Below are 16,791 nucleotides of genomic sequence, written 5' to 3' on the forward strand. Positions count from 1 at the left end.
CACTGTGGTATCTCTCACATCCCTTTTCGCCATCAGACATACTCATCTCCAGTAATTGTTTTATAATGGTCTATAGTGGGTGATTCCGTGTAAGATCGAACAAAGGATGGCCGGTCGCCCTTTTAAATATGTTTCAAATTTTTATGTATTGTTGCCTGATGAGTGAAAAGAAGAGATCCGCAATTGGTTTTGCTACGAGAAACTTTTTTGAAACACCGGGGATTAATAATGACGAAGAGGTGGAGTGCCGCACTTACCTGTTCTGCTGTTTTGGCCACAACTTTAGTTATGAATTACACAAAATATATTTAAATTAGGAAGCTCAAAATTGTTTGACTAAATATATGCAAGGTTTTATTTGTGTTTAGCTCTTTGTGGTTCTTCTGGGTAGCGTAGATGTTTTTATAAAATTTCAAAAATTTGGCCCAAGGAACGTTTCTTGTTCGACTTTCCAAGCCTTTATCTCAAAAAAGGCTTGTATCAGAGCGGCAATAATTCTGCAGTCTATTCTAAACATACCTGTCAAACTTTTAAAGCTTATGTTTCTTTAACTTTTCAATAAAAAGATACGATCGGGCTAACTTCAAGAAAACAAAAAAATGGAAATTTCTGACAAAAAACAAAAAAAGCCATTTTTGATATTTCTTAAACTTTGTCCACTTATTCTCCTTCACTTCAGCTTTCGCAATCATTAAAAACATATTACATAATTTTGTTGCACTAGTAACTACGCCTGTTCCAATGAAGCCCTTGCGCAAGGCTCAGTACACCATGCAGGTCTGAAGAGTCTGACATTTGTGACCGCTTATGACTTTTCAATTTTGGCATGATATTGTATCTAGTCCTTTATGTCTAAACGCTGCAAATTAGCTGGGAGAGGCACCATAGTGAATGATTTGGAATCAGCATTTCACCTCCATGAAAACGCAGTCAGAGCTGGATACGCAACTTAGATTACCCAAAAAGAGGATAAAATTCAATAGGCAAGCAACGTATTCCAAATAATCTTTTAGCAAAATGAAAAAGCTCCTGGAGAATCATTAAAACAGAATTTGTTTCCGGGCTGTAATTCAAATGATTTGCCAATGCAGATTGCCTTCATTCCTGTACACATAGTTTGTTCCATGCAGAGCCGGCTATGCACGCCGTGTACAATTAATTTCATTGACCTCGATAGCTGCCAATACAGAATGCCATGGAACACAGGCACTCTCATCCCTTTTTTAACCTGTGGAAGGCAACAACTTCTTCAAGATGTATTAGATGCTCAGATTTTCTGATAAAATAGTTACAAAGTCTCTGGTTGCTCGAATTGCACTTTCAGGGTTTGTTCTCAAGTTGTTGAGCATTGCTTGATGAGTCATCCAACTCTGTCGCACGCATTTTTGCTGTGTACAGTTGCTGAGAATAACCATTGGGTATTGGGACAATCGCTCTATCCCAACTCGAAAAGCTGGTATCTATTTTTAAAATGACTAGCGGCTCCGTCACTCACATATGTCACCATGAAGTATACCAGCAGGTTATCGTCCACTCATTCTTTCACTTTCTTTAGAGCCAAGCAGGTGTGAGCGTAATTTTGGCTCAAGTCATCACTAACAATAGCGAAAATTTTCGTACATTCTTTCGTTAGGACCACGCATGCGAACACGGAAACTTACTGCTTTTGCCAGTGGTATGCCTGAACTTCGTCAGAAATAACGACAGTCCGTTTTTGGCAAAATCAAAGTGGGATACAATGCTCCCATGCTGTGTGCATTGCTTTCTCTCGTAAATAGCTTTGCCTTGAGTCTTCCTGATGTGGTTGTGCACGATCCACCTTGTCACTAACACCCGAAGATCATTAAAAAAAGTGTGCGCATCCAAAACCTTTTTTCACAAGGTCGCCTGCCTCTCACATCGCTAGCAGTATTTCTTCGTCTTCTGGGATATTAAGTTTCTCTACTGTCAGGGACCTGCCTTTTAGACACTGATTGCATTTGCCTAAGAGGCACTGAGCTGGTGACAGAATGCAAATGAATGCTGAGTGAACATCATCAGCATCGATTCTGTGGCCAGTAATGTTCTCAAGAGTGGCAAGGCAAAGTTTATAGTTGGCGCAAATGACACAAACACACACATCATGTCGGGGATAACATTTTCCCCAGCGTGATCGCAAGTTGTAGAATTTTGATAGGCCAATGCCAGAATTAGGATGGTCATCCTTGTACATGCGAAATGCCTCACTAATAGATCTTGTAATGAGACACTTTGTTACTAATATTTTTACTCCATTGATCTTAACCAACAGGACATCCTTTCTGTTAAGGCTTTGTCTATAACATTCCAACTCGTCCTTCGTGTGGTACTTGCACGCCGCAGATGCGCACTAAGGGCTCACCTCATGCCTGGTGAAAGGATCTGGTCGGTACCACACGTTGTGATTTTCTTTCAGTTTCCTGGACTTGTTGATTTGATGCATCGATTCAGGAATTAGCTTCTTAATTTCATTTTTCAATGGTGTTGATGGCAGGAGAGTGAGAAGTTGACAGCGTTCCCAGGGTGTCGTCGACGCTGTATAAGCTTGCTGAAAGCTTTCGGCCCACTGTGCACAAAAGGAGCACGTTCCTTTGGCTGAATTTCCCGATGCATCACCTTGGTTTTATGCCCAAAATATGTTGCAGCAAACATTTTCGGCTTGTGCCTTCTGCACCTCCCTTTGTTTTCTCTTGATGTAAGCAGGCCTGTGCCGACTTCACACTGGCCGACTTCAGGCCTGTAAGTTTCAAAGGGGACACGCCGGTAGTCGCAATGCTCTGGTTGATGACGTCGATTTCTTCAGGGGCCATAAAAATGTCATCGCCCAACTGTGTGTTCCGTGAAGATATTTCATTGCAGAAGTAGCGAAAGCACGGGTAGCACAAGTAGTCCGTCTCTTTGACAGTCACTGATCTTCCACATGTTAAAAGTTGCTTCAAAACATTGATGTTTAAGTTGGTAACTCCAAAAATTTCGCTCCTTCACAGTGAGCTTCTTGTGCTTCGAAAAGTAGTTAGCTCAATACACTCGCTCAGAGCTATACATTGTCGCCATCAGACACACAGGAGCAGTAGAGTAAGAGCAAAGCACAAGCACTATCGGCGCCGAATGAAGCGTGAACAGCAGATCGAACGTGCGGCCAGTTGAGGCCGTCTGCTGCCGTCATCTGGGATAGGCGTCTGGTTACGGATAGTTTTGCTTTTGTTTCCTTTGGCGTTCCGTATGTTGCTTTGCCACTGGAGTGCCACGTTCTTGCTTTCTACTGATCGCAACTGGTGCAGTGCAGTTTCTTTGGTTGCAGCGGCTGCTGCCCGCGTGCGTGAAGCGAGCGCTCATAGCTCCCCGCTAGGGTTTTCATCTTGCTTCCGTCTCCTTCATATTATCAACGTCAGGCTGCAATGCGAACGAAGGGCAAGTAGAATAGCTAAGCTCCAGTGCACTTGCATGGGAGTTACCCGAGAGGTGTTACTGTTTCGAACTCTATCGGTCTGAGAACGCGAAAACGAGCCCTCACTGCGCCTTCTCTTAAAATGAGCACCCGGGGTGCGCCTGCTCCGTAGCCCCACGCTCTTGGCGGCTCTGGTGACCAAATCATCTCGAAATTGACGTCCTCAGTGCCGGTGACACCTTTTTCAGCTCTGCTGGCCTTTTAAGAAGCAGGAAGCCAATCTGACCTGCATTCTATACACTTAGCGGCCAAGAAGTCGGATCTACAACAACTGCCTATCTTTGCATAAGGGTCTCATTCAACGGGCCGTAACTACTACTAGAATAAAATTATGCACTATGTTTTTATTGATTGTGAAAGTTGCTGTAGAGAAAATAAGTGGACAAAGTGTAAAAAATATCAAAAATGGGGCTTTTTATATTGTTGTCAGACATTCCCATTGTTTGGTGTTTTCTTAAAGTTAGCACGATCGTATCTCTTTATTGAAAAGTTACATGAGCATAAGCTTTAGCACCTTTATAAATAAGTATGCTTAGAATGTAATGCGGAATTGATACCGCTCTGCCACAAGCCTTTCTTGAGATAAGGACCTGCGAAGTAGACAAAAAAATTTTTCCTGGGCCGATCTTGAGGTATTTTATAAGAACATTAAACCAAAAATAACTGAACACAAGCATGCATATATTTACTTCAAGAAATGTCAGCTACCTAACTTTAATATATTTTGTGTAATTCATAACCAAAGATGGCCAAATCTTTAGCAAAGCACATAAGTGCGACACTCCACCTCTTCATTATTATTGATTCCTGGTGCTTTGAAAAAATTTTGGCAGCAAAATCAATTGCGGATCTTTTCTTTCCACGTATCAGGCAACAATATTTAAAATTTTGAAACGAATTTAAAAGGCCGACCGGCCATCCTTTGTTCGATTTTACATGGAATCACCCTAGTACCCTTTTCTTTTCAACATGTGACTATACATAGTCTTTATTTCCACTTCAATATATAGATTGTCTGTTTATTACCATTACCTTGAGCCAACCAATCACTGTTGCTCTGACTCTCTATGGCTGTACTGGTCTTTGTGTCAGTAAACACCATAAATCATTATGATTCCTTGGTACACAAACCCCGATAATCAGTCATTCAATAGCCTGTTGATAACTCAACCTTTGACTCTCTGTTTCAGTGTGGTACCACCTACTCACAACAAAGAGGACACGAACCAGAACCTCTCGTCAGTGGAGACAACCATGGCCAACTCAATGGCAACGTGCGTGGAGCATTTGAAAATGCTTCACGATGAGCGCAAGGAAAACGGTTTTAAGAAGGACAAGGTTTTCCAATTTTGCATGTATGTGGCGAGCTGCATCCGAGGACTAAACAAATGTGATCAGCTGGAGGCCATGCAAGAAATCAACACTGTCATGTACAAATACCAGAAAAAGCAGCTTGAGGATACGTGATCTGTTTGTGTGAATCATAATCATTTTCATTTTCTTGTAACATTCCATCTTCATGATTTTATCACAAAATACATTTGCTGTCACCAAAACCTTGGCCAGGTTAATGCAACAATTCTATTTAAAATGTTTTTCTTTTTGCTCCGTCATAGGTCCAAGTGATACCCTGCCTATGTTATCACCATGATCAACCGATCATACCATATTTACTTGTGTAACGCGTACTTCTTTCCCGATAAAACAGGTCCAAAAATTGCGTGTGCGTTTGAATCGAGTATGACCCTAAATCTGCATTACCAAATTGCCATCGGCATTTCAACATGGCTGCCTCGTACGTGCTTCAAGCCTAGCTGCCGTAGCTTCCTCCATGTGCTGTAGTACGTGTGCTTATGTTAGTCCACTGTCCGTCTTCCTGTTTTCTGTGTTTGCTCTATCAGCACAGAAGTGCCGACTGCAAAGACACGCTGAGTTCATCACGATGCTGCAATTAAAAGGAGTGATTACGTGTGCAGACGGACAGGAATCGGGCTGCATCACAGGCGTTTAGAGTTCGCGAAACTTGTGTGCTGGACTGGCGCGAACAGAGAAGCGTTCTACTCTGGTAGCTGCTGTGTACAGTGCGGCCATGCGGCCCCTATTTTGGAAGCGATCTGCGATGGAGACAGAGTCTACGAATTTAGGTGCACCGTGCTGTGTTCTCGTCGCTTAATTCACATTGAAGTGAGAGTCCGCAGAAAGGTCAATTCGCACGGTCCTACTACTGCACTTCCTCACTCCAGCGTTGTTATGAACAGTTTCTGCGGTCAGTGAGTGAGACGTGTTCATGTTTGCTTGTGTGCATGTGACACCAAGCTTGCTAATTTAGCTAGTAAGCAAATGTTCAAAAGTTTATGCGGCTGATAAAACTACTATCCTTACGTTTCGTATAGCTGTCTACTAGTTTGCTATCAATGCTTTGCCTTTTGGGCAAAACTGCAGCTTTCTTTTTATATTGCAACTTTAGCACATTGCGGGTAAATCTTTGTTTTTCCAAATGAGAGAAAGTTGTATTTCTGTATGAAAGAATGAGGTGCGCAGTACTGTAAATGACTTTTCTTGTTTTAGGTCATGGCAAATGGGGTGTGTTACAGTTGAGGGCACATTAAAATCGAGTAAATATGGCAAGTGGTGTATGACCAGAAAGGAATAGCATTGAGCTAAAGTAATTGCTGCAGCAACCATCCATTTATGTAAATTGTTTACTGGCCTGTGTCATTTGTCCTTAATAAAGTATGTGATTGTAGCTGTCCAGATTAAGTAGTTATTCTATGCATTTGAATTAGAATGATTTTGCTTACTAGTATTTGCACACACAGCATGACAAACTTTTCCTGGTTTATGCTCTTAAAGGGACAGTAAGGCAAATACTAAGTCGACGTGGACTGCTTAAATACCTTTCCAGAAACCTTGCAACGCTTGTTTCGTGCCAAGAAAAGACTTAGTTTAGGAGAAAATTGGATCTGAAGGGCCCGAATACCTTTTTCAAAATTCAAATCACCTGCCACCAACTGGGGGAGTTGTGGCGTTGCATACGCTATCACAACCCTTTGCTGCTTACTGCTGTCAGTGAGTAATATGGTGCCCCACCGATTGCGGTACCGAGCCAAGACTGGCTCGGTACCGCAAGGTGGATTCGCCGCTGCAGCTACCTTTTGGTCAAGTGGCGTAGACCGTTCAGGCATCCCGCGACATCACATGGAAGTTGAATTCTCTGTTGCTTGCGGTTTGTGCGAGTTTCGTGAGCCATCAAGACCAGTGCAGCACTACGCGATAACAAAACTACTGAAACGCGAAAGCATGGGTGGCACGGAGCCTAGCGAAAACAAAACCTTTTGACCGCCTGTGTCATTGCCACGGGTAATTTCAGTCAGTTCTTTTTTCATAAGATAAAACAGAATCTTCACACCCGAGGAGATGCCGATAACTACCGCCATCCAAAAGGAGTGAAAAAGGCAGCAAAATGTTGACCACTGAATAGCTGTCAGGTCTCAAGATTGATTCGGCAGTGCTTTAGGAATGTGTGGGAGGAGTGGTGGCATGGGTGGGGGCGGGAGGGGTATGCTGCATAATTTCGGAGGGCTAAAGGGGGCCCTTCGTGTACGTGCCGATGTGGAAGTAATTTATGCTTCATTGAAAGCAGGATAGCAGCAGCATTTATTGCGGTGGTCATCAAAAGAGAGGGTGGCATTTCCTGTTTGCTCCCCGCAGAAGGACCATATGCAAAAACAGAAAATGCGAAAAGAAAACCATTTAAGCAATTAGAAACAGTGGTCACAAGGCTGCAATTCCATGGGATAAAGTTATAAAAGTTGGATGTGCGCAGGTGCAGGGAGACTGCCAACAAACATGGGCAGTCTCTGTACCATGTGTCATCAGCTGTACACAGCATTTATGTGCAGGTGTTGCCAGAAAAAAATTTTTTTTTTTCTGGGCCACAGCAACATCGGAAAGCTCTTAATAGCTGCTTGTAGAGTTATTAGACGTATCGGTGCTCATACTGATACTGATACTGGTGGTGCATCTGCACGTATATATAGTAATTGAGAAAGGCGTACTAGGCCTTCTGTGGGGCATGGAAGGTGGGTGAAAGAAGGGCTCAAATTGCCACAACATCAGAAACGGCTCTGAATGGCTACCAGTAGAGTTATCGAACTTCTCGGCGCTCTTACTGTGGCCTGAGATGGTGCATGTATGATTAAGAAACACATAGTAACTCTCGTGACAGTGGACCCTTTCCACTCTCAATATTCTTCATTGCATAAGAAGACCATATTGGTAAATATGGCAAAGGGAGCCAGTCATTATTCAAATCATGTAAGAGCTTCGCCTCATGTGCACTCTTCAATGCCTGTCTCCATCTGAACTGAACTGAGGCCTAGAGCACTGCACAGATTGTTTTCTTTACTTTCTTTTATTTTAAAGGCTCGGGCCTTGCCTGAGCTCAAAAGTGCCATGTGTTGGTCTGCCTGAACTGGGCCCGGTAATTTCAAACCTGGCCCGGTTCGGTTCGACCCATTAGCCCTTGAACCTAAACAAAGCATCGTCGAGTTCTCAGTTATTGTAAGGGAGGCAGAGAGAAGAAAAAGGTTAAATGAAAGGCAGGGAGGTTAACAGAACTGAGCCTGGTTGGCTGCCCTGCAATTGGGGGAAGGAAAAAGTGGACGGAAAGATTAAGAGAACAGGAAGTCCGCCGTGGATATCGCCAACGTAGTAACAGTTTTCCGCTCAGTATCGCATACGGTTCTAAGTCTGGATCATAAACGGTCGCTCAATCTGGTAGCCTTCAAAAATTGCAGCAGTGCTTTTGTGGTCTGTTGTAGCTGCGATGTGTGACACCCTGGTACCAAGATCTTGTTTGGTTGTGAATATACCAGCCCAACACACAAAGAGATTATTATTCGATATGAGCACACACAGATACAATGAACAGAGAGGGAGATAGGGTAGACCGAAGCTGGCGACAGCCTTCAAGGGGGCACAATGTCTGCATGCCTATGTTTAAGGAAGGCGCATACAGAAAAAAAAAAAATCGCAAGATGCAGATTCCACTGCATCATGTTTTCTGCTGGGGTTGCTTCTAAAAAGAAAAAAGCAAGAAAAAGCTCTTCCCATCAGTGAATCTCAAGCAAGGAATGGTACAGACTATAACGTTGGCCAAGCTATTTAACAAAACAAAAAAGTGCTCTGACATACAACGATGTGGGTGTTTTGTTTGCGGCCGGCTTGTGCACGCTGGTAAACTTTTCTGCTATTGATTACGTAATTAGTGAAAAGTAATTTCCGAAGTTTCTGATTGCGTAATTGTGCAAGTTTGAATGTCAACTTGTGCACTGCATTACAAAATGTAATATTCAACAGTTTACAATGCTGTGCATTTTCCCTCGGTTTTATCATTTTTCACGTTTCAGGGTTGCTGCGAAAACCACGAAACAAAACGCGGAGTAAAGGCGAGCGCACCCGTTATGCATGCGACAGCAGCACTTTCAACAGGGATTTCAAAGAATCAACTCAATGGCTGACTTGGTGACCACGAAAAAAAAAAAAAAAACTTGGAGGACGCTGAAGCTTCGCCTTTAAGAGTGGAACGCGATAGCATTTAAAGATTCCTGACTGCTTCTCACGCTTCCCGGCAACCGCAGCGTAGGTAACCGTAACGTTTACCGCAAAACGCTTGCAGCGAACGCTATGGACGAAGGTAGGCTTTGCGGTAGAAACGCGGCCTCTTGCGTGGGCCGATCCTCAAAGAAAATTGCATCATTTTCAGGTTTCCGTCATTGTTTTGCACTTCTAATATTCTAATAACGTCTGAGAAGATTTACCATAAGCATGCGCTATCGGTGTGTTGTTTCATGACATTTGTTTGTGGGCTGTCAATCTCAAAATTCCGAGGAATAATTTTGTATGTAACACAACGTATGAACAACTTTAGCGATAGAATGGTGTGACAATATTACCCGCATATACCGCATGTCATATAGGGAGGCGTGGCATAGATGCACCTAAATATATATGGAAGGTTTTGCTCACGCAAAACTCCGCCAACGCCGACACCGGATTTGCTGAGACACGGGGCCCAACGCAATCGCGTTAGGTTGACAACACGACGCAGTGATGCCAACTCAGGTCAACGTTTTATCCCTAAAATGAACCCCCAGAAATCCCTAGATTAAAGAAAAATCCCTAGATTTTCTTTGTTTACTTGTTAATGTGGCAATTTCAGCTTTAACAAAGTCTCAGCGCAGTTCACTTTTTGTTCCATTTGTTATGTATTTTATCAGAGATAAATAAATGTGTATTAGCCGCATCTGTAGCTTTTTTCTTAATTTTTTGTAGAGTTATCATGCATAGAGGGTCGACAGATGGCACCACCAGATAGAGGGGGAGTCAGCAACGACACTCAGATGACTCCCTCTGTATCTGAAGTGAACTTCGAGCAGATGACTCCCGTTTCACCGCACCGCCTTTCGAGCTGCTCCTTCAGCAGGCTCATCTTCACGCGCAAAGAACCCATGCAGCCCTTTAACAAAAGAATGGTCCCAAGTTGAAAGAGTTGGACATTGTCTGCTAAGCCCCGTCATCACATCAAGGTATTTTATTCAGACAACATTAACAGTCTTTTTATGATGCGCAAAGAAAAACGAACATGTTGGACTTCGTTAAAGTCCCCTTCTCACCTCAAATAGAACACTCAGAAGCGGTGAAATGGCGTCCCTCACCGCACAGTTCTTTATTTATCAAAGTCTCAATCAAAGATTGTCAAACAGTAGTTGGAGCGACTAAGAAATGACATCACGAGAAACTGACATCCCCCAAAATTTAATGTTGCTAGTTATAGAGCATCAACGAATCCGGCAACATTGATGCCTTCAGGTAGCATATGTGGGTTTATTGACCAGTTGCCTTCACCCAAAAAGATCACGTTCTCGTGACGCCTGCGGCAACAAGGACGTTCCACGTCCGCTGCCAAGGTCTGTGAGTGATGGCGCTGGCTAACACTCCCAGGGTTCTACTAGTACACATACATACCCAAGAAAGTGGATGGGGAAACAGCGCCGCGGTAGCTCAATTGGTAGAGCATCGCACGCGAAATGCGAAGGTTGTGGGTTCGGTTCCCACCTGCGGCAAGTTGTTTTTTCATCCACTTTAACTTCCATTAATTTATCGTTTCTTCATTACATTTGTTAAGCACAAGTAATTCCCCTATGTTGTACTTGGTGTCAGTGCTTGTTGGCTTCTCATGATATAGAATTTTTCATAGTATTTTGTGTTTAGAAGGCAATATAATCAGATACGTCTGCCTTGAGGCCGCTTGAAGTAACAATTATACGGACTCTTAAAATCCCTAGATTTCACAAAAAGACGCTAGATCCCTAAAGCAAAGAAAAAATCTCTAGATCTAGGGATAAATCCCTAGGGTTGGCATCACTGACACGACGTCTTAGCTGTTGGCTGCTGCTACGAGCAAGCAGCCGCGCCACCTTGTTTTCTGGAATATTGCGCGTCGGCTGAGGGTGACGATAAGAAAGATGACTGAAGTGAAGCAAAATACAAACAGGTTTGTGCGACCACCCATAATCACAACCCACTTTCCAGCAAAGCTGTTTCGTTCGAAGAGTTGGAAAAACAACTTCAGTAGCGTGTACTTATACAACATATCTTAAAGCGTTGCCTCTATACCATGCATGGTATCATTATTAATGGAAATAGTTTTAAAACACAGAAATTATCCGATCTAAGGATGTTATCATTGATATTCGTTTTTTCAGCATGGCAGACACTAGATGGCTGAGCAGCCCAAACGCTGCAGTGATAGTATTTGAGGAGGACGCCGGGGAGGCAAACACAACTTAAGCCGTTTTGAAAACAGTATTATGCATCCATTAACGAAAAATTCGGCTTTTGTCGCTCCGATACCGAAACTGGGTGTATGAAGGAAGTCCGAACATCTGCAAACATGATGCTTTCCGCCTCGCATGGCTTCTGCATGTCAATGGGTTTCCTGCCTGTGCGCATGTCTTATCATATTGTCCCGCGAAGATTACGCTCGGCGACCTGAAAGTTGATAGTTTGGAAGTTTCTAACTTTCAACCCCCCCTGACAAAGATAGTTCCATTCTGGAAACTACTGGCTTAACAAATTCTACTTTGGCTTACGTCAACGCCTACATGGTGCCATCATTTTGTACAGCAAAATGCCTGTTTGCATTCCCCACATGCGTTTCCAAGGGGGTGGGGGGGTAGGGGGGGGTGATGCTGCGCTGGCCGGCTTACGTCCATATAGGCGACAGGAATGTGTGCGTCGATGCTGGAGATAGTGCGATACCGGGCCGACCTGCGGCGGAGGTGAAGCAGGCTTCAAGCACTCCGCCAACTTCCACAGATAAGTTTAGTAGCCTGGGTCCAAATTATAGAACCGCATAATTACGAAATTGTAAGAGAAATAATTAATTAGAAAGTGCACTTATTGTAGCAAGTTGGCCTGCGTGCCCTTTATTTGTTTTAAATCCTGTTTGACGAATAATGAGAGGGGAAGAATGTGGCGACGGCGCCTGTGCACGTTGCCTGGGCTTCTGTGCTTGTAAGGTCACGCATGTCGAAGGTGCCGGCGCGGCTGCGGCAGTGGTTGCGGCAGATGCATGGCAGGCGCGGTAAAAGCGGCAGCGCTTGTGCCGGCATATAGTGTGGCGCTGTAATAAAAAAAAATGTATGATTTCATACTGTATGCAGCCTATGCATGAATCCCTAACAGCATGCGCTGGTAATTCGTCCCCATATGAATGTTGCGGACCCACGAATATCTTTCTTTTCAAATAACAACTGGCTCATTGATCTTCTCCCTTGTCCTGATACAGGATATATCTTTATTGTCCCTTTATGAAACAACAACAAAAAAAGTACTGCGTAACCCATTGAGCTCCAACGCTGCATCCCTGCTCTGTGGAAAAGTAGCTTCGTGAACCCTTTTGGCGTGTTATGTCTTGTCCTTTGACGTGGGGGCACCTATTTCACGTGCGTGCCTGTACCTCTAGAACCTCCGCCGTCAGCGAATAAAGAACTGGTGCTCAACAAGTGGCTCGCACCGCTTTCGTTTGCATGGGCGCCACTGGTTTGCGTGCGTGTAGCCGCTCACGATGGCAACGCTCTCGTGCAATCGTCGCACGGATGCCATTTGCATGCTGTACAGGCAGTGCCGCTGGGGAACCAGAAGCGCGATTGATTCCAGCCAGTTGTTCGTCGTGCATCGAACAATGGACTTTCTTTTTCCCGGGGCGACAATTGATAGCTTCGCCCGACTGTGGAAATACATCGTTGGTGGCTGGCGAAACATAGGTGCGGTTCAGCGCGAATGTCGAGCGCTTGACTACAGTATGTCATTGAGCTGTATTTATGTCCGCTGCAGGACTACATACCACCTGCTATACTAGCAGGACGAAGGCTCATTCACATCAGCGACTTGCAGAGATCGCGCGACATGTCGCAGATAGCATGAATGATCGCTAATGGTCGAAAAGCGACTGGTCAGCTGTTCAGCTGCTCGATTTTTCACTCGGATGACTGCAGTCGCAAGCTACCAAAACAATCATGTACAGGACGTCTGTGTACGCTGACGCTTACTTTACAAGTGGTGGCTGAGGTGCCAGCAGGCGTGAGGGGCTTTTATCGATATACATTTCGGTGTGGCGACGGGCAGTCGCACTTACCGATATGAACATCGGCCTTCGCGAGTCGCTCCTTGGTCGCTATCGGTCGCGTTACCTCTGTCAATCACCGGTGTGAATGTGCTCAAAAGACTCCCTCCAGTCGTCTCTAATTACCCATGTCGTGAGTCAGCCGACCTGTGTGCTGCGTTCGTTTGCCTCATCGCACCGGCCATTCTCGACTTTGCTTCCCTTTCCCTGGCACCCGTTCTGTTTCACTAAGGACAACCGGTTATCTGTTTAACGCGTCGCATGGCATGCCAGCTCCGTTGCCTCCTTTTAATCTCAACCATAGAATACCAGCTACCCCCGTTTGCTCTATAATCCAAAGCTTCTTGATCTTGTTTCCTGACATAATTACGCTAATAATAATTGTCCCATCACTCGCTGTGTAGTCTTTGGTCCTCCTTTATTACCCTTGCGTTTCTGCCCCATATGTAATTACGATCGACGAATGCAATGATCGTACATTTTCACTTTCCTTTTCAAGCATAGTGGTAAGCATGCTCATGACTGGGAAATGCCTGCCGTATGCGCTCCAACCCATTTACGTTCGTCTGATAATGTCCTTCCTGTTATCCGGGGACCCCTTTTACTACACTTGACCTAGATAAATGTACGCGACAGCAGCTAGGGCAGCCTTTTATTGAGCTCGAGTGACTCGGCGACAATCCCAAACGAGCCCACCATCATGATGTGTACATGCATACCATGGAGAAGAAAGGTAAACCAACGGTCGGGATAATATTGTACGGATGAAGAAGTTCGTTATAAATTGCCACAGCACTTTTGCGTGACTTCAAAAGTGTGACTACCAAACATAAACTCTTTTCCAACGGTCTACACTGTAAATTTTGTCAGCGCCCTTTTTTACTTCTTTTGGGCCATGGGGCGAGGGGGGGGGGGGGGGTGCGGGTTCTCAGCGCTGTTCTTACTGTACGTCATCCTCACCTTCTTTGAGATTAGAGGCCGACTGCAACGAAATTTTTTGACCGTGTAAGAAGTCTAGCTTTACTATAGCCTAGTTTTTAATATAGTTTCGATTTAGAGGAGCCTTCATGCAAAGTTTGATATGCAAGCGAAACAGTCACTAAAAGTTCGCAAAAGTAGCCATTTTTTTGATACAGCAACGGAAGGGGAAAAAAAAAAAGAAACGCCGCCATTACCACTGGTTAGAAGCGGCGCAGGTCAAGCCGTGCAGTGACGCGGGTCACTGCACGGCTTGACCTGCGATGTAAGGTCGGCTTCCCGCAGTGACCACCACTAGGGGCACACGTCTGCTTCAGTACTGTTTAGAGGCTGCTTAACAAAGAGACTAGGCAAGTATGGGCCCTGCGGCTTTGGCAAAATTGCTTTAGTAGAGTATACAACTAATTTCATCAAATTTAGCGAAAGTGAGATTTTGTTGCAGTTGGTCTTTTTCTCCAAGGTTAAACCGACTAATTGGCACCGATAAGAAAAAAAGAAAGAAAGTGGTCAGGGAAGGAAATTATACAGCAGTGGGAAACTAGATGTTCCGAGCCGCAGTTGCTTTTCCATCTGCCAGGGAATGTACTACTACCGGCATTCTTTGCGACAACGGCCATGTAGTGAAACTCCTTGTGAAATCGGTCTGTAGACCGCCTGCCAGTATTTTCGCGAGGCCCCTTGTGCACTTATTAGATTACGTGCCGCCTTCAATCATCTTTTAAAAAATTATCTTGGAAGAGCATTACATAAAATATTAATTTCGGTTACGTGGTCGGATGCATGCTTCGGAGTTGTGTGACCTGGATAATCGTATTTATTGCCCTCAGGCTTCGAGGATATTGACGCGCTATGTGTCGACAAGACCAAGTCATGAATAGAAACTGCGGAATATTGTGCAGGACCAGTTATATGAAATTCTTTTTTTTACCCCCATTCTATCACATAGTGACAGAATGTCATTCCATCGCGTGTAATAACAGCCATCCGCGATACCTTTATTACGTTACTGTCTGAATTGTGACTGAATTATAATGTAAATCTGAATTATATTCCCGGAATCTATCGGTTTCTAGGCGATTGAATATCGCATTCGGTACTTTTCTTTTAAGCAAGCCATGAGAGAGGTTTATGTCACGTTTATTGGATTGCGAGAGACTGTGACTGGTTATATTTTGATCTTTTCAGCAGTAAATGTATGCGCATGCTAATGATTCCTTGTTCTGGCACTTTCCTTGGCTGTTCTGAGTGTACCATGCACACATGTTGACCGGTTGTCCCATTTGTCGTAATTTTGTTTTTTCAACCTCGTACTTGCGTTCGCAGTTTTGATGCAAGATTGCATGTCTATTTCTGTATCTAACTGTTTACCCTTCGTATGATGTGCCCACTCCCTGCTTAATGATACGGCGCTGCACAGGGTAACCTGCAAATAAATAAATAAATAAATAAATAAATAAATAAATAAATAAATAAATAAATAAATAAATAAACGGCCAACGCCATTTCCTACCACATAATCACCGTTACTGAGCTCTGGGCTCTGGCATGTTTAATAATGATAACAATGATAGTAATAACTCATTTCCCTGCAGTCAACATACAGCTAGCAACAGTTGCAGCCATTTGCAAGAAAGGATATTACAATGTTTTCAGAAATTATAGGCCTATATCTACATTTCTGTTCTTTTTCTAAGGTGTTCGAAAAAGTAATTCGATCTATTCTTCAATGTTCCTTTTAAGCATTCCGTAATTCCCGGCTGCTCAATACGGCTTAACCAAAAATAGCTCGACGGAAAACGCTCTAGTGGATAAAAAGAAAGTTATTCTAATTAACCTTGAGTCACAACTCCTGAGGCTAGGCGTTCGATGTATGCTCAACTACGACACTTGTTTTTCGCAAAGCTTGGACCCTATAGCACACGCGGGACATCCGCTTAACGTAATTAACTTAAATTCTCGCTTTCGTTATGTCGTGGTCAGTCATTTTTCACCCTGAGTTCCGCGCATTACATACGGCGTTCCGCAAGGGCCTCTTTAATGTTTACGTCAATGATTTAACGTCCCTTAGGAGGCTGAATACCTCATAGACGCGGAAGACACCTCCCTGGTTTCTTTCTTCCCATTACATAACGCTGCTAACAGGCACCGATAATGGAGTCCTTGCGTCTTTAACCTAATTGTAATTGCACAATTCTTTAAAAATAAATGACAAAAAGGCAAAGTCTGTCATCGTTCACCCAAGAAACAAACAGGTATTGCACCTGCCGCATCTTCTGATAATTGATATTGAATAAGGTGAGCAATTTACTTCCGTAGGTATAGTTTTCACTGCTACTAGTGCATAGAATATACATCATTCTCTCCAGGTTTGTTAGAATTTCTGCGCACAATAAACACATTTTACCCACTGAAACTAAGCTAACCTTATGCTATGCTTAGTTTTATTATTACTTATCATTTCTTGCTCAGAGGTAACACCCGTGTATCAGATAAAAAAAATACTCGTTCTTCAAAAGAAAAAAAAGAAAACGCTCAGAATAATTCTTAAAACGCCTTATAATGCCTTAACTCATCCCATACGTTTGCAGTACAAAATCCTGCCAGTAAATCGGTGAATCGAGTGCATTTATTTAATTTATTTTTATTTATGAATACT

General features: G+C 43.7%; 2 protein-coding genes and 1 non-coding gene across 3 annotated transcripts in view; all 3 read left to right on the top strand.

The window, feature by feature from the left end:
* The window catches only part of LOC135916291 (uncharacterized), a 34,673-nt gene extending 29,487 nt beyond the window's left edge, over positions 1 to 5,186 (top strand). The window contains exon 5 of the mRNA XM_065449620.2: positions 4,657 to 5,186. Within this exon, the coding sequence (XP_065305692.1) occupies positions 4,657 to 4,933 (277 nt within the window). The 3' untranslated portion in view covers positions 4,934 to 5,186. The remainder of the gene's footprint in view (positions 1 to 4,656) is intronic.
* LOC135916293 (ninjurin-1-like) overlaps positions 1 to 16,791 on the top strand; it is a 126,593-nt gene that overhangs the window by 65,119 nt on the left and 44,683 nt on the right. The window lies entirely within an intron of this gene.
* On the top strand, positions 10,521 to 10,593 carry TRNAS-CGA (transfer RNA serine (anticodon CGA)). Its single transcript has one exon. It is a non-coding gene; the product is annotated as a tRNA-Ser (tRNA).

This window comes from Dermacentor albipictus, chromosome 6 (genome assembly GCF_038994185.2).
Source record: "Dermacentor albipictus isolate Rhodes 1998 colony chromosome 6, USDA_Dalb.pri_finalv2, whole genome shotgun sequence".
Taxonomy (NCBI): Eukaryota; Metazoa; Arthropoda; class Arachnida; order Ixodida; family Ixodidae; genus Dermacentor; species Dermacentor albipictus.